This window comes from Zootoca vivipara, chromosome 9 (assembly GCF_965207765.1).
Source record: "Zootoca vivipara chromosome 9, rZooViv2.hap1.1, whole genome shotgun sequence".
NCBI classification, from domain to species: Eukaryota; Metazoa; Chordata; class Lepidosauria; order Squamata; family Lacertidae; genus Zootoca; species Zootoca vivipara.
The window spans coordinates 69,925,375-69,952,237 of NC_142592.1; the positions used below are offsets into that span (position 1 = coordinate 69,925,375).

Genomic DNA, 26,863 nt, shown 5'->3' on the forward strand with positions numbered 1-26,863 from the left:
AGTCCAACCCCCCTGCAATGCAGAAATTGCAGCAAAAGCACCCCTTCTTTTTATGTATAAATTTATTTATTTGGTTTTTCAGATAATTTTTTTTTACAATTACATATCCAATGTACAGCATAAAAAACAAGGTTCCAAGGAGTCTCCTGGACTTCCCTCCGGCCTTAACCATTTCCTCCTGCATCTTTTATGATAATCCAAACCTTTCACATCTCCATTATATGCAAAATTCACCATTAAACTACAAGTGTTATTCCAATCCTACTAATGACTTTAGCCAGGGCTTAGCAAACTTTTTCAGCAGGGGACTGGTCCATTGTCCCTCAGACCTTTTGGGGGGCCAGACTATATATATATATATATTGGGGGGGGGAATGAATGAATTCCTATTCCCCACAAATAACCCAGAGATGCATTTTAAATAAAAGGACACATTCTACTCATTTAAAAACACGTGGGCCGGATTTAGAAGGCGATGGGGCCGGATCCAGCCCCCGGGCCTTAGTTTGCCTACCCATGATTTTAGCTGTTTACAATGATTTTAAAGATAAATTATAAATGTCCCGCATTCCTTATTAAAATCTTTGTCTTCCTGATTTTCTGACTCTTCCAGGCATTTTAGCCATTTCGGCATAATCCATCAACTTCATCTGCCATTCTTCTCTGGTCGGGACTTTATTGTCTTTCCATCTCTGGGCCAGTAACATCCGCGCAGCTGTGGTCGCATACATAAATAGCCTTTTCTGCTCCCTTGGATTTTGGGCACCTAGAATTCCTAAAAGAAAGGCTTCAGGGTTTTTTTTTTAGAAAAAGTTACTTTAAACAATTTTTTCAACTCATTATATATCATTTCCCAAAATTATTTTACTGCTTGACTTTTCCACATTCTTTTCCTGAAAGCATCCCTTCTTGACCATCATCTCACTTCTCCATCCGTACCCGCGGCCTGTCACTCAAAGGAACAGCTGTTTTCTCCAGGCCTTTATACCTGGTGCTCAGGGCCTGAGCAAGCCCTCCTTCAGTCAGAATGAGGCCTTGGGCACTGATAACACCTCTTCCTTCCTGTGTGGAGAGGACCAGAGGGCAGGGCGAGTGTGCAGAGAAAACGGGCAGCTCACAAAGGAGAAATGTTACATGGATTGCTCAGCCTGCTTTTGCCTCTGGCTTTCTCCGCAGCTGGTGTGTGGCCCTCAGGGGCTTGCCCCTGAATGGCATGCGGCTCTCGGACTGAAAAAGCTCCCCCTCCAGGTGCTGGAAGATGCTGCTAATCGCAATGACCTCCCCTCTGTCCCCCACAGCCAGGCTTCCGAATCCCAGTTGCTGGAATCCACAGGAGGGGAGAGTTGCTCTCGCGCCCGAATCCTGCTTGCAGGTTTCCCATTTGGGCATCTGGTTGGCCCTGTGAGAATGACAACATGGACCATTATTGGCCTGATCCTGCAGAGCTCTTTTATAAGGTTTTGTGGCGGGATCAGAGCTGCTCTATAAACTTCCTCCAGACTTACTGCAATAATAAATGATGGCCTCACTGCATGCTCTCGGAAGGCTGCCAGGGCAGGTGTGCCGCAGTCCTTCCGTTCCAGAACGAGAGTGGCCAGAGACGTTGGGCTCTGCTTTGCTCTTCCCTGCTAAGTGAGAGATCTTGGACAAGGGGACGGACTCCCTCAGAAGGGTGTGTGTGTGTGTGGACTCTCCTCCATCCAAGGTTTCCCAATAGTGGTAGGATCAGCGGTCAGGGATTCCTTAGGTGTGATTCCTGCAGGGAGTTGGACTACATGAACCTCGGGGGTCTCGTCAAACTCTTAAGCTCTATGATTCTAAGTGCGTGAAAACTTGTACATGCACAGAGACACTTTTATTTATCACGCAGCATTGCCTTGTAGTAAAGACGAAACAGAGGGTTCAGGCCAGCATGTTGTTGTTTAGTCGTTTACTCGTGTCCGACTCTTCGTGACCCCATGGAGCATAGCATGCCAGGCACTCCTGTCTTGCACTGCCTCCCGCAGTTTGGTCAAACTCATGTTCGTAGCTTCGAGAACACTGTCCAACCATCTCGTCCTCTGTCGTCCCCTTCTCCTTGTGCCCTCAATCTTTCCCAACATCAGGGTCTTTTCCAGGGAGTCTTCTCTTCTCATGAGGTGGCCAAAGTATTGGAGCCTCAGCTTCAGGATCTGTCCTTCCAGTGAGCACTCAGGGCTGATTGCCTTCAGAATGGATAGGTTTGATCTTCTAGCAGTCCATGGGACTCTCAAGAGTCTCCTCCAGCACCAGAATTCAAAAGCATCAATTCTTCGGCGATCAGCCTTCTTTATGGTCCAGCTCTCACTTCCATACATCACTACTGGGAAAACCATAGCTTTAACTATACGGACCTTTGTTGGCAAGGTGATGTCTCTGCTTTTTAAGATGCTGTCTAGGTTTGTCATTGCTTTTCTCCCAAGAAGCAGGCGTCTTTTAATTTCGTGACTGCTGTCACCATCTGCAGTGATCAAGGAGCCCAAGAAAGTAAAATATCTCACTGCCTCCATTTCTTCCCCTTCTATTTGCCAGGAGGTGATGGGACCAGTGGCCATGATCTTGGTTTTTTTTGATGTTGAGCTTCAGACCATATTTTGCGCTCTCCTCTTTCACCCTCATTAAAAGGTTCTTTAATTCCTCCTCGCTTTCTGCCATCAAGGTTGTGTCATCTGCATACCTGAGGTTGTTGATATTTCTTCCGGCAATCTTAATTCCGGCCAGCATACAAAGACACAATAGATGGCCAGTGAAATACAGTGGTACCTTGGCTCTCAAATGCTTTGGTGCTCAAACAACTTGGAACCCGAACACTGCAAACCTGGAAGTAAGTGTTCCGGTTTGCAAACTTTTTTTCAGAAGCTGAACGTGCTCCGTTTTGAGTGTTACGCTTCTAATTTGAGTGATACTCTACCTATTTGATTGCCACACTTCCGTTTTGAGGATTACACTGAGGTCTGTCTCTTTTTGCTATTTATTTTGCGTTTTTGCAGCTTTTTTGTTTTGTTTTTGTGACTGTGGAACCCAGTTCAGCTACTGTGGGGTTGATGGTGTGACTGCAGTACATTGTTGATTGCTTTCATTTTATGGATCAGTGGTCTCGTTAGATAGTAAAAATCTATGTTAAATGGCTGTTTTAGGGGTTGTTTATAAAAAGTCTGGTACAGATTAATCCATTTTGCATTGCTTTCTATGGGAAAGCTCGCCTTGGTTTTGGAACGCTTTGGTTTTGGAACGGACTTCCGGAACGGATTGAGTTTGAGAAACAAGGTACAACTGTACAATGAATTGTATCCATCACAATGTACCCGCTTATTACAAGGCATGCAGTACCTACAACCGGTACACCAGAATCATCAAAATAAGTACCGTATTACAATTATCTCCAATGCAAGAAAACTCTTGGATCGGCAGAGCAGATGTAGCAAGCAGGACTGGAGCCTGGTGATCTCGGTTTTGAAGATAAACTCCCTTCTTCAGCCTGTGAAGTTAACAAGGTCCCACATTGGGCCCGAACCCCTGGTTTTTTCCTATTTGTGTGTGTCTTTATACAGCGGGTTCCTTATTTTTCTGCTCATATTAAATACGAGGCATGGGCAAGTATCGCAAGGAAGGATGTTTGGTCAGCCCATCAGGGCTCACCGGAGTTGCTTTAATCCAGATTCCTGCATTGCAGGGGGGTTGGATTGGATGACCCCCGGGGGTCCCTTCCATAGGTATAATTCTATGTTTCAGAGATCCACCCTTCGGCGACGTCACTGCACCTGTCAGCATTGCAGCTGTCTTGCTGGTAGAATCATAGAATCATAGAGTTGGAAGAGACCACAAGGGCCATCTAGTCCAACCACCTGCCAAGCAGGAAACACCATCAAAGCATTCCTGACATATGCCTGTCAAGCCTCTGCTTAAAGTCCTCCAAAGAAGGAGACTCCACCACACTCCTTGGCAGCAAATTCCACTGCCAAACAGCTCTTACTGTCAGGAAGTTCTTCCTAATGTTTAGGTGGAATCTTCTTGCTTGTAGTTTGAATCCATTGCTCCGTGTCCGCTTCTCTGGAGCAGCAGAAAACAACCTTTCTCCCTCCTCTATATGACATCCTTTCATATATTTGAACATGGCTATCATATCACCCCTTAACCTTCTCTTCTCCAGGCTAAACATACCCAGCTCCCTAAGCCGTTCATCATAAGGCATCGTTTCCAAGCCTTTGACCATTTTGGTTGCCCTCCTCTGGACACGTTCCAGCTTGGTAGAGCCGGGAGGATTCCCAGCTCCGGGCTAAGAGTCTTGTTTTCTGCCGCTGGCACCAGTGGGGTGTTTCTGCTGCCCTGAAGCATGTCCCACCGCAACGCTCTCCAGGAGCTGAGCTGAGCATCTTTTGTGACGTTGCGCAAGGGAGCCCCTGCAACTCCTTGCATCGCACACGGCTCCTGCATTTGGGGGGGGGAACCTCCCCCCTTGCAACCACAATTCCTTAGTGGTTCTGTGGGCTCTGTCAATATCCCTCCCTCCCTCCCTCCCCCCCATGTACATGTGACTCACCCCCGGCGACTCTCCACCTGTCAGGGTGATGGATTGCCCTCATTGGCTCTGTGTGCAAAGGGCTGGCAGGGACCGGAAAGGAAGGGGTCTCTTAAGGAGAAACAGGCTCCCAGGCCAGGCCAGCACAGAGGCAGCAAGAGATGGGCTTTCCTGCCTCCTACTCGGTTCCTAAGACAGAGGAAGAGCCCAAAGGGTTTGGGGCAGTGGCGTCGCAAGGTGGGGGCGGGGGGCGGTGCGCCCCGGGTTCCATGTCTGGGTGTGTGTGTGACAAGAAGGCTCTTGGTACTTGGGATGTGCGGGGGTGGGAGCACAGAGGTGTAGGAAGGTGGGGTGGGGGGTGACATTCGGCACCCACCCGCGACTCCCAAGCCTACCCTGAGCTGTTGATGCAGGGGGGACAGACCCAAAAAAATTTCCACACCAGGTACCACCTGGGCTTGCTATGCCTCTGTCTGGGGGGGGGGGGCAGGAGCTTCCCTCACAGACAAACTGTGCAGCCCCCTCCCCAGAGAAGCCAGGCTGGGCGTCCTTGCTCTCCTCCTGCCTCCAGGTGAAGGCTTTTGGAAATTGGCTGCTTTTGCGGAATCCGCGGGTGGCGCTGTGGGTTAAACCACAGAGCCTAGGGCTTGCCAATTGGAAGGTGAGTGGTTCGAATCCCTGCAATGGGGTGAGCTCCCGTTGCTCGGTCCCAGTGTCTGCCAACCTAGCAGTTCGAAAGCACGTCAAAGTGCAAGTAGATAAATAGGGACCGCTACAGCGGGAAGGTAAACGGCATTTCCATGTGCTGCTCTGGTTTGCCAGAAGCGGCTTAGTCATGCTGGCCACATGACCCGGAAGCTGTACGCCGGCTCCCTCGACCAATAACACGAGATGAGCGCCGCAACCCCAGAGTCGTCTGCGACTAGACCTAATGGTCAGGGGTCCCTTTACCTTTAAGGAAAGGGCTAGTGCCGTGCTGTTTTTGTCGTGATGCTCTGTTTCAATAGAATACACGCATAAATGTATATGGGGTGTTAGGAGAGGGATAGTACCTCCGGTGGGGGACACGTTGTGCTCCTTCTGAGGCCATTTGTCCACCTTTGGTCCCCACCCTGCAGTCACTTGTACGCCTCCTTCCGGCAACTCCTGCCGCCAAGCTGGTGCCAAATGCCTTGCTGTGATTTCCTTTGGACCCCATTCCTTTGGACCTAGATGGGTGTCGTGTCAACTGGGCAGCTCAGGATCTCCAGACCCGCAGCCCAGGCCTGCACCCCAGGAAGTCACTTCGCTGCTGCTAACACAGGGATTGGACTTCACCTCCCAATGCGCACTCCATTGTCACTTGAGATAGACAGAGACCAACAATAACAACATTCTCTCTCTGTGTGAGAGTGTGTCTCTCTCCAGATAGATACCCACCTTGAGTCCCTGTCAGGGAAAAAGCTGGGTTAAATAAAATAATAGCCATTACTTACTAGCAGACTTTAATTACCAGACTTTCATTTGCTCTGAACTAATTTTAAGATTTTTTTAATTAATTGATTGCCTGTTTTTATGTTCTTATGTTCTTTGTATACTGTGTTAGTTTTAAGATGATAGCTGCCCTGAGCCCGGCTCCAGCCAGGGAGGGCGGGGTACAAAGTAAAATTTATTATTTATTATTTATTATCTATTAAAGCATTGGGTGGGTGGGGGAGTGCCATTTGGCAAAATGCATTAATAAATAAAGATACAACACAATAAATAACAGGAGGATCAGAGGGAGGGGGGGTCATCCAGGAAAGGGCTTCAGCTCAGTGCTAGAGCGCCAGAAGAAGCTGCTGGCTCCGGCCAAGGGCCCATCTAGTCCCGCGTCCTGTTCTCACAGTGGCCAGCCAGATGCCCATCATGGGAAACCCGCAAGTAGGATTCGAACTCAAGATACCTCTCCCATCCTGGGGTTTCCAGCACGATTGCATAGAGAGCAGCACCTCTCCAGCTTTAGCCGTGGAGACAGAGCCTAGATCATGGCTAGAAGCCATCCATGGTCCTCTCCTCTACCCTCAATCTATCTCGTTAACCCGTGGAACTCTCTCCCACAGGAGGCAGCGATGACCTCCAGCTTGTATGGCTTTAAAGGAAGATAAGGCGAATTCATGGGATAAGGGTATCAATGGCTGCCAGGCACAATGGTCAGAGGCAGTGACGCTTCTGCATGCCAGCTGCTGGAAACCCCAGTATGGGAGAGGGCTCTCCTCCTTGGGTCTTGCTTGTGGGTTTCCCAGGATGGGCAACCTGGTTGGCTCCTTGGCCGGATCCAGCAGGCTCTTCTAAGGTTCCTAAGAAACTGCCCCCCCGGACACTTCCCCACAGGGAAGGCTGCTCCCTTAAGGTCTATGGGACAGTGCCCATCTCAATCCTGCCCTCAGCTGCCTGCCTTTCCCCTTAAAACTCATCCAAAGGCTGGTGGCACAACCTGTTGGCCCCCTCCTTCTCATTAGGAAGAACTTCCTGACAGTAAGAGCTGTTCGACAGTGGAATTTGGTGCCAAGGAGTGTGGTGGAGTCTCCTTCTGTGGAGGTCTTTAAGCAGAGGCTTGACAGGCATATGTCAAGAATGCTTTGATGGGGCTTCCTGCTTGGCAGGGGGTTGGGCTGGTTGGCCCTTGTGGTCTCTTCCAACTCTATGATTCTATGATTCTCCTTTGCCTTGGTCTTGAGGAGAATGGAAAGAAAGCTTGCCATGGCCTCTGGCGCCACCTGCTGTTGGCCTCCCTCCCAGTCCCGGTGGGCACCTGCCACCTCTGCTCCCCCATGTCCAGGAAGCCTCCTTAAAGTTCCTGCATTTCTTTCTTAACACAGGGGCTGGCAACCTGAGCCCTGAGAGCTGCCTCTGGCTGGCTAAGACTCCTCCTCCTCTCCCTGGGTTGCTGAATCCTGTTCTCCTGCTCTAGAAACCGGCAGGTTTGGCCTAGGTAGGGAGACAAGGGGGGCGCTGACTTAATTTCGGAGACTTGGCACGCACCTCCAATTTAGAATTAGCGAGCAGATGGTGGGAAGGGATTGCAGCAGCCGATGAATAATGAGAGCAAGGGAAGCAGGAATGTGGGGAGATGTCGGCACACAAATACAAGGCGCTCGGGCAAGGAATCTGCAGCCACACTGGGCCTGCGACAGGATTTGGACTGGGCCCGTCGGGGGCAGCTGGGGGCGGCCGAGGGCAGCTGGCGTTGGGTGAAGGAGGGAGCCTGTGGTAGGCAGAAGAGGGCGGATGATGTTGTAGGGGAGCAGAGATCCCAGGAGGGGACTTCTGGCTTGCTATGATGATGAGTCCCTGGCCCTGCATTAATTTGCACGCCCTTCTGTTAGCTGCAACCACCTGCTCCATGGCTCCAAGCCAGCAAGGCTTGTTGAGGTGCGCTGAGGTAGGGATCTCAGCCCCGCCTGGGTTGGTCTGCGGCAGCTCACTAATTGCAGTCAGAAGTAGCGGGACACAAGACAGGGCTGCCTCCGAGGCCTCGCTGAAGCATCCTCGGAAAGAGCCTGGATTCGAAAGAGAGTGAGCTGCCACTGCTCATCGCCAGACATTCTTTTGCTGGGATTCCTTCGTCACAGGGGGCTGGGCTGGATGGCCCTTGGGGGTCCCTTTCAGCTCTGCAGTTCTGTGGTTTTTTGACCCCATGCACACACCGCGAGCAAGTGGTCATGGTTGGGGGGTAGGAGGTGGCGCAGAGAAAAGAAATCCCAGCCAGCTTAGGCTTCTTGTGTATGTTATAGATAGATTGATCGATAGATTATTACATTTTCTGCTTTGCAATGGAGAATATTGATTTAAACAACCTTAAAATTTAAACTTCCCTTCTTCTCTTTCCATGGTTCATTTTGTATAACATAAAGGTAAAGGTAAAGGGACCCCTGACCATTAGGTCCAGTCGTGACCGACTCTGGGGTTGCACACGCTCATCTCGCATTATTGGCCGAGGGAGCCAGCGTACAGCTTCCAGGTCATGTGGCCAGCATGACAAAGCCACTTCTGGCAAACCAGAGCAGCGCACGGAAATGCTGTTTACCTTCCCGCTGTAGCGGTTTGCATTTTGACGTGCTTTCGAACTGCTAGGTTGGCAGGAGCTGGGACCGAGCAACGGGAGCTCACCCCGTCACAGGGATTCGAACCGCCAACCTTCTGATCGGCAAGCTCTAGGCTCAGTGGTTTAACCCACAGCGCCACCTGGACATCCCTGCATATTTTACATTCAGTACTCCATTATTACATACATCAAAACTTATTTACACTGTTGAATTGATCTTAATTGGCTTCTTATATATGTTACTTATTTCATAAAAATTATATACCACTCGGTTGTAAAACAAAACAAAACAAAACACTCTGGAGGTAAAATCAGAAATAAACTAAAAACAAATACATCAATGTTCTGCATGTCTGGGTAGGTAGGCTTGTCTAAGCAGAAATGTCTTTAGCAGGCACCGAACAGTGAAGTATCAATAGGCAGGGAGTTCCAAATTGTGCCTGCTGCTTCACGGAAAGATCACGGTCTTACGAAGGCAGAATGGGCACCTGCAGCAGTGCCCGTTCTGTCAATTGAAGCTGTCGAGAGGGCCTGTACGTGGCAAGGCAATCTCCTAGGTCAACTGGTCCCAAACAGAGCTTTACAGACCACTAGCCATGCCTTAGAATCATAGAATCATAGATTTGGAAGAGACCACAAGGGCCATCCAGTCCAACCCCCTGCCAAGCAGGAAACACCATCAAAGCATTCTTGACATCTGCCTGTCCCGCCTCTGCTTAAAGACCTCCAAAGAAGGAGACTCCACCACACTCCTTGGTAGCAAATTCCACTGCCGAACAGCTCTTACTGTCAGGAAGTTCTTCCTAATGTTTAGGTGGAATCTTCTTTCTTGTAGTTTGAATCCATGCTCCGTGTCCGCTTCTCTGGAGCAGCAGAAAACAACCTTTCTCCCTCCTCTATATGATTTCCTTTTATATATTTGAACATGGCTATCATATCACCCCTTAACCTTCTCTTCTCCAGGCTAAACATACCCAGCTCCCTAAGCTGTTTCTCATAAGGCATCGTTTCCAGGCCTTTGACCATTTTGGTTGCCCTCCTCTGGACACGTTCCAGCTTGTCAGTATCCTTCTGGACCTCGCCTGGCAGCAAATGGGCAACCCGTGCTGATCTCTGAGCGCAAGTGCTGCATGCTAAGAAGGACCCACTTCTGACACCAACGTTGCTACAGCATCCTGCGCTAACTTGCAGCCACAGGATCAGGCACGAGGGAAGCCCCACATAGAGCGCAGGGCAGCAATCCAGCCTCCTCTTCCTCTGGGCATGGTGCCCACCCATTTTCAAAGGCCAAAGGTGGCCCAGGCAGGCACCCTCACTGAGCCCAGCTTCGCTCCTGGGATGCTTGTCTTTTCTCCCTCCCTCTCTTGCCAGCTACAGCCAGCAAAGTCCGAATGTCACCCTGCGTTAGGGAATTGGCGGAGCAACGGTGGAGTGATTGATTGAGTTTACTTATATGCTATTTTTCCACACTGAGCTGTGCCCAAAGTGGCTTACAGCAAACATTCAGAACATCAAAATATAAAAAAATGTCAGTAAATTCAAAAATGGTAAGAAAAACCCCCACCAATTAAGGAACACAGAATAAATTCAATATTACAACAAACAAATAAATGATAATTTAGTGGTGCAGCAACAAAACTGCTAGCACATTCGTATAAGGATGGGGGGGCCTCGCACTGGATGGGGGAAATTCCTGCATTGCAGGGGGTTGGACTAGATGACCCTCGGGTCCCACCCGGCTCTACGATTCTATGAAAGCAAAGTGAGAGCTAACTGGCAATGGCGTTTCTGGTCTTCCTGTGCTCCGAGGAGCCTGGCTTCAATGCAGTTCAGAGGGGAGGGGTCCTCTCACCTGGCTAGACTGCGTGTGGTTGAGTCCCACTTCCTTACTCCAGAGGAGTCTGTCAGCAACAGAAGGAAAATGGGGTTTTTTTGCGGGGGGGGGGCAATGATGGCCAGTCTCTTCCCCAGCGTCCTGAAAGTACCAGCTGCTGCTGCAGGACTTATCGCAGCCACCTTCCCAACCTCAGAGGTCCTTGGGAGAAGACACCATTTACTGGATTCACATGGTGGCTGCGGTGAGGAAGGTCCAGCTCCCCTGCAATCTCCTCCCCCTTTGCTCCCCACAGGAGCCATGGAGAATCAGTGCCCTTGCCTGAAGGGCGCTTGAGCCGAATGGCGTTGGCATCGGGGGGAGGGGGGAGGATCCAGAGGCACCCAGTTGATAGATGAGGAGGCAAAACTGACTCGATTTTCCATCTCTCCCTCAGCCTCTGTCATCATTATCAATTACGCCGGGAGGGGAGCAGCCTGCCAGCCGCTTGAGCAGCCTCCCCACCCTTCCTGCAGCCCAGAGGGGTAGGGTGCAACTACCGTAGGGATCTGGGATCCAGAAGGACCGCCAGTCCTAGCCTCAACCCCCTGGAAGTGGGCTTCGGCATCAGGGAAGCCTGTGGGGTCATAAAACCATAGAATTGTAGGGTGGGGAGGCACCCTAGTCCAACCCCCCAGCAGGTAGCTATCCAACCTAGAATCATAGAATCCTAGAGTTGGAAGAGACCACAAGGGCCATCCAGTCCAACCCCCTGCCAAGCAGGAAACACCATCAAAGCATTCTGGACATATGCCTGTCAAGCCTCTGCTTAAAGACCTCCAAAGAAGGAGACTCCACCACACTCCTTGGCAGCAAATTCCACTGCCGAACAGCTCTTACTGTCAGGAATGACAGTGTCAACCTGACAGTGAGAGTCATTTGGCAGTAGAACGAACAACCCCAGAAGGTGATGGAGTCTCCTTCCTTGGATGGCCAGCTGCCAGGTTTTTTTTAGTTTCAATTCCTGCATCGCAGAGGGTTGGTCTAGAGGTCAGTGCTTCCAAAACTGGTTGTGTTTTTTGGACTACAACTCCTATCATCCCTAGCTAGCAAGACCCAGGGGGTCAGGGGTGAAGGGAACTGTAGTCCAAAAACATCAGGAGACCCAAGTTTGGAAAGCTTGGTCTTAGACGACTCTTGAGCGTGCCTTCCAGCGTTGAAATTCCATGATTCTCTCTCCCTGCCCGCCAGGGCCCTGCGATCACCACCAGCCTTTGCTCCCCCCTGCATGATTGGCCCCCACAGGCCGCCCAGCGTTTCTCTAAAGCGCCTCTTTGCCGGAGAGACTTGGCGTGACTCGCCCTGAATTTCCTTCCCAGCGCTTGGTTGCGGGTCGAGGGCACCCTCTAATTGCTGCCTCGACTGCCTCTTCTCCTGTGCAAAACGGGGATGGCCGGGGTGGCAGCGGCTTCTTGGTGGCTCTCTTACGGAAGGCCGAACCCTGTGGGCTCAACGCAGCTGATCGTGTATGCGGCGCCACTGCCTGTGATTCATTTCCAGGGGGCGCACGGCCTCGGCAGTCCTCTGGCCTCTGGGAAATTGCACGTGGTAACCCCTGGCTTCTCAAGGCCTGTCTCTCTCCAGAGGAAGGAGAACGATACAGATCGGAGGCGAGCACGGGAGTTGGGGAACCGGCCAGAGTCCGAGGCAGATCACTTGCATATGTCTGTCTACACCAGGGGTCAGCAACCTTTTTCAGCCGGGGGCCGGTCTACCGCCTCTCAGACCATGTGGTGGGCCGGACTATATTTTTTTTTGGGGGGGTGAACAAATTCCTATGCCCCACAAATAACCCAGAAATTCATTTTAAATAAAAGCACACATTCTACTCATGTAAAAACACTAGGCAGGCCATACAAATAACCCAGAGATGTATTTTAAAGAAAAGGACACATTCTACTCATGTAAAAACATGCTGATCCCCGGACCGTCTGTGGGCCGGATTGAGAAGGCGATTGGGCCGCATCCAGCCCACGGGCCTGAGGTTGCCTACCCCTCAGGTGCAGTGGATGAGGCAGGTATTTCAGGGTGGGGTTGAGGGGAGCAATCAGGGATATGACTGGCAAGTAGCTTCAAAAATAAAAGGAAAATTCCATGGATGAGTCAGTCCCCTTAGTAAGAAGGAAGGAAGGAAGGAAGGAAGGAAGGAAGGAAGGAAGGAAGGAAGGAAGGGAGGGAGGGAGGGAGGGAAAGAAAGAAAGAAAGAAAGAAAGAAAGAAAGAAAGAAAGAACGAAAGAACGAAAGAAAGAAAGAAAGAAAGAAAGACTGCTCGAGGACATGGCTGACTTCCTCCCCCTTTTTATACCCCCCTTTTTTGCCAGATATTTTGCATTTTCTAGTAAATTGCTGCCTCTCCCTTTCTCTCCAAATCAGGAACATTTAATTGCCGAAGGCTTCATGTGCAATTGTGGATTTCAGTCATCTAGCTAATTACTCTAAAGCAGCTCTTGATTATCATTAACATTTTCGTATTCAAATGTTACAATCAGGTTTACTCACAATCAATGTGAGTTACGGGCCATTTTTAACCCGGGGCCCACTGACGTGGGGGTGTCACTGACTGGGAGGGGGGGCAAACCTGTTTGTTGCCCATAAGGAATGGAACAAAGGGTGGGGGACTCATTTGTCTCTGTCCTACAAACACTGAGAGTATCGGCTGCTTCCAAGTAGCATTTTAGACACTCTCTGCTGTTTTATATTCTCTTTGCGGGCAAAAGGGAGGTCCTTGGAATATTGCAAAGGTCACAGACCAATTCTGGCCCGTTCCTCTGGCTCTGGTTCTGACTGTAGTGCAAAACAGCTGGAGGACATTGGGTTGGGCAAAGCGGGTAGAACTGTTTCTGCATTAAACAGAGCACACAACTTCGTCTGACTAGAAGCGAAGTAGGTCAGGCATCTAGCCCAGGATAGGGGCAGCCACCCCTCTTCCAAGCTGCCTTTTGCTCTGTGGGGAGAGCCGCCCTCCCCCCTTCTCGAACCTGAGCGATATTTTCTTCTGGTTCCATCTACAGTATATATATTATAGTGGAACCTCGGTTTACGAACACCTCGGTTTACGAATTTTCGGTTTACGAACGCCGCGGGACCCATCTGAAACAGATCAATTCACTTTCCATTACTTTCAATGGGAAAGTTTGCTTCAGTTTATGAACAGACTTCCGGAACCAATTACACCCATGCTTCGGGTTAAGTACACTTCAGGTTGAGTACTCCGCGGACCCGTCTGGAACGGATTAATCCACTTTCCATTACTTTCAATGGGAAAGTTCGCTTCAGTTTAAGTACTCCACGGACCGTCTGGAACAGATTAATCCACTTTCCATTACTTTCAATGGGAAGGTTCGCTTCAGTTTATGAACGCTTCAGTTTATGAACAGACTTCCGGAACCAAATGTGTTCATAAACTGAGGTACCACTGTATTCGCATGTGTGTGGCATTGTGGTCTAAACCTCTTGGGCTTGCCGATCAGAAGGTCGGCAGTTCAAATCCCCGCAATGAGGTGAGCTCCCATTGCTCTGTCCCAGCTCCTACCAACCTAGCAGTTCGAAAGCACACCAGTGCAATTAGATAAATAGGTACGGCTGCGGTGGGAAGGTATACGGCATTTCCGTGCACTCTGGTTTCCGTCACGGTGTCCCGTTGTGCCAGAAGCAGTTTAGTCCTGCTGGCCACATGACCCGGAATGCTGTCTGTGGACAAACGCCGGCTCCCTTGGCCTGAAACAGACGGCCGCAACCCCATAGTTGTCTTTGACTGGAGCTTACTGTCCAGGGGTCCTTTAACTTTTTACCTTTTAACTATTCTTCGTCCACTTTCAGTAACAGAATCGTTGGCTTGAGAGGGACCCAGAGGGTCATATTGCAACATAGGAGCAATTGTCCCCCTCCTATTACCAAACCTACTTTAAATTTAAGAACCCTAATATTTGCCAGATTAAACCTAACCGGTGTTTTCATGATCGGCCTCTTGGACACTTAGCAGAGTTTCCGTCCACCTTGAGCCTCCTTCAAGCTTCCCAACTTTTGGAAACATTTTGCACAATCACTGCTAAGATTGGATCGCAAGAGAACATCGCGGTCATTAAGTCCCAGCCAGCTCTGCTTGGGTGAAGGTCACCCCAGTGAGCTTCCTGGGGAGACTCGGGTTCAAATCACCTCTCGGCTGTGATTTAAGGCAAGGTGCCACCTCCAGCCTGACCTGCCTCGCAGGGTTGTCGCTGAAGGTGAAACTCGGTTGAGTAAATGTTGAGTGCAAGCATAGCACAATTTTCGTTTTCATCCTTTCTCTTCTTTTTGGGGTTGTTTTTTTCCTCCCTCTTCTGGGTTTTTTTTTGCAGGGGGAGGGAGGGAAACATGTAGGTACTCCTGCAAACCTCTGGGTTTCCCTGAGCATGCTGACACCCCCACGGGGTGGGTGGGGCTGATTCTGGCTGCATAAGTACCAGTTGCCAAGCCTGAACTTGGGAAATCACAGGGATTGAAGCAGTGGCATTTGACACCCTGCATCTCAGAAGCTGCATCAATTGTGCTCTCTGCTGTCGTGCCGTCAGAGGAGCATGCGATAAGCATGCCCAAGGGGCAGAGCCGGGTTTTCCGGCGCAGCCTTCCTTTGACTGCGCCCCAGACCCTCTCTCCCCGCCTGTCGCTGCACCATGAAATCCTTCATGTTCCCCTCCTGCAGATTTGCATTAAATCAAAAGGCTTTAAGGAGCTTGCTTAGCGGGGATTGTTTTCGGGAAGAAATTGGTTTTAAGGAGAGGTTTAAGGATTCTTCTCTCTTAATTGTTTGCGTTAAGCACTTTTAAGGTGCAAAAGTGTTTTCCCCGGTTCGTTGTGCGTGGAAGGTCATTATAATGCCTGTTTCCCTCAAATCCATGGGCGACTGAGAGCAAGGATCCGTCCCGAGTCAAATGTTACATGGGCATTTCTAGAACAGGGACCAAGGGGCCATTCCTTATGAACATTTCCAGTTTAACCCCAACCTCCCTCCCTCCCAAAAGTGACCAGATGCCTTTCAACAGTACAACAACATCATAAAAAGTCAAAGGAACTGTCTTCTGGATGAGACCAATGGCCCACCTAGTCCAGCATCCAGTTCTCATGGGGGGGGGCAGCAAATACCCGTGGGAAATCCCAGTGGCACGTGGCCATCCTCAGTTGGCAGAGCAATTGCCGCGTTAATTCCAATAGCGGATGAGGCTCTAACATACTAACTAGCTATCTCATCTGAGCATGTCTTAATTTTAATTTGTTTAAACATTTTAACTTTTGTTTGTTTTCTAAAGTAGAGTCGTAAATATTATTATTTGGGAAGAGTGTCATTTTTTTGTAAACCACTTTGAGGTGGTTGTTGTTTTACAATCAAACAGTAAATAGGTTTTATGTAAATAAATAAATAAGAAAGCAATCAATAAATACTATTACTATCAATAATAAAAATGCCAGCCTGCCCTCTGGTTGGTTCTGGGCAGTGGGACCATGGCTGTAGCCAGAGGGGTGCAGGGGGCACAGCTGCCCCACCCCCCAAATCAAGTAAATAAATAAAAAAACACTTAACTAACTGACCAATTGCATCGCAGATAACTTGGTTCTGCTCCCCTCCTAAAAAAAAGCCCATGAGTAGGACCTAAATCAGGCATAGGCAAACTCAGCCCTCCAGATGTTTTGGGGCTACAACTCCCACCACCCCTAGCTAACAGGACCAGTGGTCAGGGATGATGGGAAGTGTAGTCCCAAAACATCTGGAGGGCCGAGTTTGCCTCACCTAAATCCAGCACCCATAACGCTGTCCTGGGTTCTGGTCCTTGTCTTCAATGAAGTGGTCTTGCTTCGTGTCCTTGTTTGAGAGCAGAGAACCGAGCCCAAGTCTGTTCATTTCACGCCTCTCAGCTCTTATTTCTAGAGAGATGGCGGGGTGTTTTGCGAAAGGCGCATGGGAGCCGTGCAGGGAGAGGTTTGGGGTGGCGCTCCTGGGTAGAACGAGAGTGCCATTCGCTTGCAAGCCCTTACGTATCAGTAATAACAGCAACACGTTAAGATCTTAGAATCGTAGAGTTGGAAGAGACCACAAGGGCCATCCAGTCCAACCCACTGCCGAGCAGGAAACACCATCAACGCATTCTTGACATATGCCTGTCAAGCCTCTGCTTAAAGACCTCCAAAGAAGGAGACTCCACCACTCCTTGGTAGCAAATTCCACTGCCGAACAGCTCTTACTGTCAGGAAGTTCTTCCTAAGGTTTTTAGGTGGAATCTTCTTTCTTGTAGTTTGAATCCATTGCTCCGTATCCGCTTCTCTGGAGCAGCAGAAAACAACCTTTCTCCCTCCTCTATATGACATCCTTTGATATATTTGAACATGGCTATCATATCACCCCTTAACCTTCTCTTCTCCATGCTAAACATACCCAGCTCCCTAAGATGCTCAGGAAGGGCCGTGAGTTGCAAAACGGGAAGCTTGAGATGAACCTGCCGTTGAAATCTGCCTCTCTTTTTTCTTGGTGATTCGAAATCTCTGCTTTAAATGGCCCTGTTTCAGATCAATGTTGTGTACACATGTACACACGCACACAAACATTTGGCCTGGTCCTGTTTGCTGTCTGGCCTGCCAGACCGTGAGCGCCCTCCTACTGCCTCCCTATATAGAGCCTGGCTGCCTGTCTCTCTCTTCCCCGCCACCCTCCCCGCCTGCCTGCCCGCCCTCTCTTCTTCTTCTTCTTCTTCCTCCTCTTGTTCTCTCCATCCATCAGCCCCAATCCCCGGTGCCTACTTGACGGACGGCTCCATTAAGTACCAGCTCAGCAGCGGCTAAATTTAGAAGTCGGGAAGAGAATGAGCCTTCTGGCTGCAGACAGCCCATAAATCCAGCTTCCGTCACGGAGTCACGCCGCTTCTATTCTCTTATCTGGAATGAGATCGATAGGAGCGTGTGTGTTTTGTCAAAGGAGGACCATGTGCCCGGGAGTCGAGAGGCAGGGAAGTGGGGCAGGAGGCAAAGCGGTGGAGGCAGAGGCAGTGAGCTTAACCTGGAAGGGGAGGGCAAAGAAAGGGGAGGCAAAACCCAGCACCACCCCCTGCTCTCCTTCCTGCAGCGCTCCCGCCAACCCCTGCCAGGGTCAGGCCCTCTGCCACCTCACCCGCTTCACAGTTCCTCCATGGACATTGCGTGGCACTAGCTGTTAGCACTGAATAATGTCCCCATTGGAGATGCTAGCAAGGACTGGTCACTAAGGGCAGCTTGAAAGTATGGAGAATTCCTGTTCTTCTTTGGCAATCACTCATAGCAGCCGAGTAAGATTGCCTTCCATAAACACGGTTTTAACAATGAGTCTGTAAGTGACTGTGGAGGCCAATTCTGGATCCACACGTCCTTCCACAGTGGGGGCATTGGTTTCCGGGTGGGAGTTGATCACGGTGTGGATTCGCCAAGCGTGCCTTCCTCTTAGAACGCTTCTCCCTTGTGTCCTGAGTTCGAGTGTCTTCAAAGCCCATGGCACCTTTGGTAAAGGCTGTTCTCCACCTGGAGCGCTGGCAGGCCAGAGTTTCCCAATTGTTGGTGTTTATACTTGAGACAGTCTTTGAACTTCTTTTGTTGAACACCAGCATTACGCTTTCCATTTTTAAGTTCGGAATAGAGTAGTTGCTTTGGAGGGCGATAATCGGGCACCCGGACACCATGACCAGTCCAGCGAAGTTGGTGTTGAAGAAACATATTTGAATCATCATAATAAAATTGAGAATTATAATAAACACACACACACACACACACACACACACACACACACACACTGTCAAGGACACTTCCCAGACAAAGGAATGCACACGGCAGAGAGTTAGCTCTTTATTATCTAAAGCAGACACTTCAAATACCCCTCCACACACACACACACACACACCAGACTAGCATCTAGGCAGCTATTCCTTGGTCTACAACGCATTTATAGCAACTGGGGACCACTTCCCCCCCCCCATCAGTTCACCTACCTTCCCCAAAGGGCATGCATGCAGCCAGAGACTGTGCCTGTGTGGAAACTCCTCCACTCCTCCCCTTTCACACCCCTCCTGGTTTGGGGAGACGGTGGGTACCTTTTGCTCGCCTCCCCTGTCTCTTCCTCCTCTTCTTGCAACCCATCCTGCGTTCCACCCTCCAGCTCTGAAGCTTCCCCTGACTCTGCCTCTTGCCTCCTGGCCAGTACAGGTCCCCACAAATCTCTGCACCCCTCTCCCAAGTTGGACTCCGGCCCCCTTCCCCCAGCGTCCTGCCGCTCCTCTCCCTGGCACTGGGTGGGTGGGAGGAGGGGGTACGTTAGGGTGAAGGTGGAGAACCTGCACAGATCCTGCCCCTAAGAGTGAGAGGTGTTGGAGAGGGCATGCTGTTCTCCTCTCCCTGACCCCGGACTGCAGGTGTATTCCTGAACTTTCTTCATTCTCAAGCACCAGGATCATAAAGTTGACTTTTTGCGACGCTCCCAGGGGGGAGTTTGGATGCCAGTCTGCAGTTTCCTTGGAAGTTTTTTTTGGGGGGGGGGGAACTGGCAGAAAGAAGCAGCTGTGACCTTGCCACAGACTTTGTGAGGTGCACAGTTTTAGGCAAAGGATCAGCCCTGCAGGAGATCCTTGCAGAAAGCAGGCTAGAAGTCGCCAGTGACCTGCAATTCTAAGCCCTCTGGACTGGTTGCACAGCTCAAAGCCTGTGCAAGGGGGAAGGGGGGAGGAGGAGAGCTACATAAACTGGGGGGGGGGGTGCCCTGTTGCTGCAACTAACTGCTCCCTAGAGCCCCAACCTGGGAATTGCTGTCAGTGGTGGGCACATGTACAGCAGTAGAAGCAACTGTGTTGCCTTTGACAATAAAGAGTTGCCCACTTGCCGTGCGCATTCCTTTGGCTGGGAAGTGTCCATGACACTTTGCAAAAAGGAAAAGGGTCCCAATATTGCAAAAGGCTCAACTGATCAGGCTTGAAAGAAAGCCTTGGCGACCGAGGCTGCTATTTGCGTAGCGCTTCCTGTGCTGCCTGCAAAGAAATCAGAATTGTGCTAAGTGCGGGCAGGCTGAACTTTGCAGCCTTTCTCGTTTTGGGTTGGCTTTGCAGGAGCCCTGCAGAACGTTCTGCAGGTCCAGCCCCTTGTCAGGAGCCTCAGGAGGAAGAGGCTCCCCCCACGGCGGCCCTGGAGCTCCCTCTGCTGGCTTCTCTTCCCTTTGCGGGAAGATCCCTTGCGGCAGCGGCTCCCGGAGTGTGTCAGCTGGCTCGCTGCAAGATGCCACGCCAGGAGAGCAGTTTCCAGCAGCCTCTACCCCCGCCCCACAAGCCTCACCAGAGACGGCCAGAGGGGCAGGCAGGAGCGGGAGGCCAAAGGCCAGCGTTTGACCGGTGGAGGGCAGCGTAATAATTTGGCAGACAAATGCGGCCAGGACCCTTGACGTCCAATGGCCTGAGGCTGGAAGGCTGGTGGTGTATTCAACCTCTGCGCCACGAGGGGCCAGGGGGATTCTGGGAAACCACAGAGCCCAGCAGGCCAAGCTCAGCCTTTCCGGGGCTTCTTTGCAGGCAGGAAGCAGATGAGCTCCTGTGCCCACCACCTCTTTGCTTTGCAGAAGACGTCAAAGCGCCCCAGTAGATGGTTCCTCTTCCAGGCTTTCCCCAGTTGGCTCTCAGGGCTGCCAAATGTGATGGTGTGTGTGTCTTTCTGTGTGTAAATGAAGGGATCCCATCCATTTGTGTAGCCCGGTCTCTTGAAGGGGCAACAAGTTGTCTCCCCCAGTCCTGGGATCTAAGTGTGGCTCCAGGGCAGGTTGTTCCTTCAGGGCAAATCCCCACTTTTCTCTGTTTGCTCCCAGCCAGCCCTCTCCTGCCTGCCTTCTTCCTTGCACCCCAGTCCAGTGTGTGTGTGTGTGTGTGTGTGTGTGTGTGTGTGTGTGTGTGTGTGTGTGAATCTCCACATCCTTCTCAGTCCCAGTGTTGCCCCATATGGGACTCAGCAGGGACAAGGAGAAGGATGGGGGGGTGAGAGACAAGAGTGAGAGGGTTACACCTGCCTCTTCTATTTTCCTTTTCTTTTTAAAATAACTTTTATTAGTTTTACATAAAGATGATGCGTACAAAAAAAGAAACAGAAAAAGGTTCTCTCCACCTCCCTCCACGGGTTCCATTTCTAAATTTTATTCCTGCATCTTTCCCTGTAGTCTATCCATCATATCCAAACTTCATGTTACTTTACAAGTGTCGTCATATTCCTGCCAATGATTTCAGCCAGGTATAGGGAAACTCTGGCCCTCCAGGTGTTTGGGACTACAACTCCCATGATCCCTATCTATCAGGACCAGTGGTCACTCAGGGATGATGGGAATTGCAGTCCCAAACGTCTGGAGGGCCAGAGTTTGCCTATGCCTGATTCAACTGTTTACAGTGGTCTCTCAGATCTGTTAAAAAGTCCTTCCACTCTTTCACAAATACTTGGTCTTCCTGGTTTCTGATCTTTCCAGTCAGTCTTGCCATTTCAGCATATTCCACCAGCTTGGTCTGCCACTCTTTTCTGGTCGGTACTATTTCTTATTTCCACCTCTGGGCTAAGAGTACTCTTGCTGCTGTTTTCTTTTCTTTTGGTAGTTATAATTCCTCACTTATAATTCCTAACAGCGACCAAGAGCCTCTGTTTTTTGACAGAAGTTATCTTAAACATTTTTTTCAATCCATTATATATCATTTCCCAGAATGATTTTACCACCTCACACATGACCACCACATATGATTAAAAAGTACCTTTTTTGTTTTTACATTTCCAACAACCTCTTCTAATTTTCCCATGAGCTTTCCTCAGCAATTAATGGCGTCCCTTCCAGATTAGGATACAGTTTGTACATAGAATCAAACATCCACAGAGTTAGAAGGTATCTCCAAGGGTCATCTAGTCCAGCCCCCTGCAATGCAGGGACCACAGTTCATGAATCCCTGACAGATGGCCACCAAGGAAGGAGAGTCCACCACCTTTTGAGGGAGTCTGTCTCAAACTCAAACAGCTCTCACCCTCAAGGTTTAGTCAGAATCCCCTTTCTAGTAACTTGAAGCCATAGGTTCGAGTCATACCCTCCAGAGCAGGAGAAAACGAGCTTGCTCCCTCTTCCCTGGGACAGCCCTGGAGATAGTTGAAGATCACAAGTCCTCTCAAGTCTCCTCTTTTCCAAGCTAACCATACCCAGCTCCCTCAACCATACCTCATAATGCTTGGTTTCCAGGCCCTTTGTTGTAGTATAATTATACGTGATCAAGAAAGGGCTTTTAAAAAACAACACTTGGGGTTCTTACTACAAATTGGGGTTTGCTTTGGTTTGCATTTGTTTCTCAGTTTGTAGGGAAACCCCGACCATCGCGAATCACACATTTTTAAATGACGTCACACCTAAAACGTAAAATATACCTTGGGCATGCTTGTGTGTTTGCATATGCCTGCCACCGATGTTTCATTGTGTGTGCAGCTCCAGAAAACGCACAAGAGGCCAGTAAGTCAGCTTACTGGGTGCCCCCCCCCCCCGGGCGACCATTTACTCCTACAGAGTAAATGAAACCACAGAGAAAGGTTGTTGCTGCGAGGGCCGTCTTTAGCCTATGTGCCTCTGCCCACCACCCCCAAATTTAGTTTAGCCCCCAAATTAACTTTTATTATCCTTATGTCAGACACCACGCGTACACCTTATCTCTTATTTATGAAAAAAGGGAGGAAAAAGAAACAAACTTTTTATTTGCTCATTCATTTACAATACACTTATACTTAAACATACAACACCACAACACTTAAACTTATAAGTATTGTTTAGGCACCTACTTAGGAGAAACATCAGTTGTGTCAAAGGTGCCACTGACCCTGCTGCCTCATAGCAGCTCAATACAATACCATAGGTGCCAAGTTCCGGATTGAAAAATCCGGGATCAGCAGAGCCGCGGCACCGGAAGTCGCTTCTACGCACTTCCGGACATGTGTAGAAGCGACTTCTGGTGCTGTGGACATTTTGGAAATGGGCACAGCGGCATCGGAAGTCGCTTCTATGCATGTCCAGAAGTGCGTAGAAGCGACTTCCGGTGCCGTTGCGGCACCGGAAGGACATGGCCGCCAGCAGGTGCTCCGTAATCCGGGGAATTATTATTATTATTATTATTATTATTATTATTATTAATAATAATAATAATAATTTATTATTTATACCCCACCCATCTGGCTGGGTTTCCCCAGCCACTCTGGGCGGCTTACAACAGAAAAATGAAATAAAACAATTAAACATTAATTTTAATTTTAATTAATTAAACATATTTTGCCATTCGGGACACCTGCGGGAAATGGTAAGAAAATACGGGGGTTTCCTGGGGAAAACAGGTTACTTGGCAGCTATATACAATACATAACAATATTTAATGTAAGAGTTCATTTCGTGTGCACGGTGCCGTTGTGAATTAAACGCGCCGTCGAATCTGAAGCGCCGCCGTTGTGAATGACAAGTACCACTGCTGGCGTGGCACATCTTTAGTAAATGAGCGCACAAAGTCGAAAGTCCTTTAGTGAAACAGTAGTTATACATTTTGGTAATACCTAGGTGTATATGTATTTTGTTTTTCTAGCTCGATCAAAATTATTATTTCATAACAGGTAGATAGTTAAGAGCTTAGTCGGCTTCAGCGGTGGGTGCCTGGCACCCCACATAATTTGGCGCCTGGGTGCCCCACACCCCTTGCACCCCTGGGTAAAGGTGGCCCTGGTTGCTGCTGCTAAGTTGTGCCGGAACAGCCACCATGGTCCTTCCTGTTCCAGGCTTGCCCTCCCCCACTCCGCAGCCTTTGGTTTGGGAAAGGTCACGTGTTAGGGAAATGAAAGAAAACGGGAAGGTGCCAAAATAGCCAATCTTCCCCGTGCCGGATGCAGAAAGCAAAGCCGTCCAGCCAACTGGCGGTCTCTGTCCTCAATTCCTTGGCTCTCAGGGTCAGCTTCCTCCAGGGTCGCAGCAGCGAAGTCAAGCAAGAGATTCGCCAAGCATGGAAGGAAGAGGATCCGCGTGGAAGGCTTGGCCCTGCCCGACCCTCCGCTCTCCACCAGGAGGTCCTTCTCGGGACCAGGTAAATGGTCCGGCCCTTCGAGGCACAAGGGAGCGGAGCTGCATGGCCGGGGTCAAGGGCCACATGGACGTCCCTGGAGTCCTCCTCTCACAAAACACGGGGGAGGGCACTGCATCCGACCACCGTTCCCACAGCCTTCTGCACTCAGTAGTGTCTCGGGACGGGCAACTGCCAGGCTCCACTGCACGTTTGCAACATCGGAAATCGGCCTTGCTGCTTCCACTAATTCCACCGTTTCCCGTGGGATCACCGGGGCCGCCACTGGTTTACCTGCTCTCCACCTGCACAGCACCCCCACCCTCTCCCCTAAACACTTGGGCACTCGGTGTACTTCTGATGGGATGTTTGCCCCTGTACGTGACCTGGGCGCTTTGAGGGAGGCCGGATTACCTGTTGCATACCATTTTAATGAATGCACCACCGAGAGCGAAAAAGACCGCAGCAGCACTGGGGACAATACGGCGGGATCCTTGCATGTGGGGTGGCTAAAAAACCTCCCAGTGGCATAGAAAGGGGCCTGGCCCCTCAGCCAGCTAGAAAGATGCACGCATGGTGAAGCCAAGTATCTGGTGATTTGGCTAGGCACCAGGTCTGGTAAGGTCCTGCATTTTTCCGAAGGGTCCAGCAATTGCCGTTTCCTCTGTGATACCACAAGGGTTTCAATAGGTAAGCTACGACTACAAACCCCCTACAAATAGTTTGCAAACCCCCACAAAGTATTTGTGCACACAGAGCTGTGGAATATGAGGCTCCTGCTACGTTTTTTGCTAGCATGGAGGGGAAAGGGGAGAGCAGATACAATTCGGCCACATATTACGTACATTTAACTTGTGCGATTTCAACCTTGTGTGGTTGAAGGCCAGCCTGTTGAAATTGCAGAAATTAAAGGCACACAAGTTTTTCTCAGTGTAGAAAGAGCTTTTAAGCTTTCTGCCTTGTTTACTGGCCTCTGTGCAGTGGCTTTGAAAGAGTAAGGGTGGTCGCAAGGGGGAAGTTTTTGAGTATACACTTTTTTTTAGTCTACACAGAACTCATGGAACCAAGCCCCCCACATGAGATGCGATCGTGGTGGGTTTCATCCTCTCTTGACACGGTGTGGAAGGAAGCTGTCGCTCCTTGAAGCTGGAGGTGGCGATTCCCCCCCCCCCCCACAAACTACCCCAATGTCTTTTGTGCCCACCAAGTGTGGCACAGCAGCCTGGCACATTCCTGCCCTTCCGCCTGGCCACAGCTGCAGATACCTTCGCAGAACCGGCTGCCGGCTAACCTCACCTGCCCTCCCAGGCCTGGCTGGCGCTGGCCTCCATTTGGAACATCTGTTTGCTCAAAGGGCTGCTTATTATCAGAGATGCGGAGATGAGAGAGACCTGAGGGTTAAAGCAGTAGACCAGGTGCTTTCTCCAGAGTAGGGGAAGTGCCCCACCTGCTGGTGGCGAGGGGGAACGGCACCTCTCTGCTTGCAGTCTGGGGCCGGTCACTTTTGCCTGAGTTGCGTTTAGATGTCGGCTCTTGCTTTGCCGGGAAACCTCTTGCCCTCAGAAACGCCACCCCACAGGACTTTTGAGCCCGAGCTCCGATCCTCCACCATGCCCCCCCCCTGTTTCTCAGTGGCACAGAGGGCGAGGGCTGGAGTCATGCTGTGCTTCATCAACCATTTCTCACAAGCTGAACTGCTCTCCTTCGAAAATGGCTCCTTCCCACGGAGCAAGCGGCCTGGATTTCATGGACAAGTTCTGAGAGAAGGACATGGGGAGCAAACAGGCTTCCATGTTGTGGCCTCTGAAAGGGCCTCTTCCTGCCTGCCTGCCTGGACTCTGCATCGGTCAATAGCATCCTTCTTCCAGGAGCAGAAGAGGCCACCTCACATCAGCTACCATAGGTGAGGGATGAGAAGCAACTCCCAAAACAAGATCGCTGATGCCGGCCATGAATCCTTTCTCCTCCTCCTCCTCACTTCTCCCAAACATCTGCTCCTTCCTGCCTTTCCATGATGCTCCGAGCCACCCTTTTGCTTGAGACACTGGACAGCTGGCCTGCCAGAGAGGAAATTTAAGAGGCTTTTCTCACCGGTCCTTGATCCATCTTAGCTTCAGGACAGTCAAGAGATGGAAAAGTAAAGCTTCTGGGGAGTGCAAAGGAGCCAGGGGGCTGTTGGTGGAGTCCTGCTTCAGTTAAGCTCTCCTTCTTCAATGCCTGCAGGCTACACATTAAAGACCTCAACTTCCAGAGACTCGGTTGCAGCCTGTCTCATGAGCTCCAGCTCATGGCTTGTGGGTCTCCACTTCTTAGGGGTCCTGAACGTTCTCCCAGCATTCCTGGTCCAGACCAGATTCGCTTCCTTCCTTGGAGGGCACATAGCACTCCCATTGAGGTCAGTCGCGGAGACAGATCCCTCTGGCTTAGCCTGGGGGCAGAACTTGGCGTGGCTTTCCTCAGGGAATCAACCTTCCAGGCGGACCACCGATACTAACCATTTACTCATTTCTTTGCAGGGTTTATAAACCCATCACTCCGAAATACCATGGCATTGTGCAGGGGGGGGGAATAAAAAGTGAACGCAATGCAAAACAATACATTAAAGTCACATGTAAAACCAACAGGTGCAATATCGAAGAGTTTTGAAGAAATTAAAAAGTACAAATTGTTGGTGCCAACCTAATATTCAGTTTGCCAATGGCCCCCTATCCCTCCCCCCCTTTCCTTCTCGCCCCATAGCTACCCTGGCACCATTGTGGTAGCAGCAGCCGTCATGCTGGTTTAAAGGCCAGTTATAGTCCATGTGGACCTCTCTGGATGTGATCTGTCATGTTGGGGGCTGGGCAAGGACTTGCTCACCACGTGCCCATTTCTCGATTCGGCCCGCTTTTGGCGAGATGGCAACATGCATCTGAGTGGTAGAAGCACGGGAGTTGGGTGCCCGAAGAAGTGGCCCTGCCAGTCCTTCGCCACATCCCTGGGGTATCATCCACTCCAGACACATCTTCCCACCTCCAGATGGACCATTCATTATAAGATATTTTTATTGTCATTGTCCCCTTGCGGGAACAACAAAATTACTCACAGCAAGAGCTTGGGATGGGCACATCCCACGGGAGGTGAGGGTAGGGAAAGGGTTGAAATCAGTGCTTCCAAACTTCCGACGTCTCTGAGAAACATTTGCTCTTTCCTTCCAGAAACCCGAGAAGACAGGACCAAGAGGCTCTTCCGACACTACACTGTGGGCTCGTACGACAACTTCACTTCTCACAGGTAAGGACCCTCCTGGCGTATATCGGCTGCCCCACAGCCA

At 50.2% G+C, this 26,863-nt stretch overlaps 1 protein-coding gene across 7 annotated transcripts in view; it reads left to right on the plus strand.

Moving 5' to 3' along the window:
* SHANK3 (SH3 and multiple ankyrin repeat domains 3) overlaps nucleotides 1–26,863 on the plus strand; it is a 419,062-nt gene that overhangs the window by 289,600 nt on the left and 102,599 nt on the right. For all 7 annotated transcript variants that reach the window (XM_088676559.1, XM_060279323.2, XM_088676556.1 and 4 more), the window contains one exon: nucleotides 26,748–26,823. In XM_088676559.1, coding sequence (XP_088532685.1) covers nucleotides 26,748–26,823 — 76 coding nt within the window. The remainder of the gene's footprint in view (nucleotides 1–26,747; nucleotides 26,824–26,863) is intronic.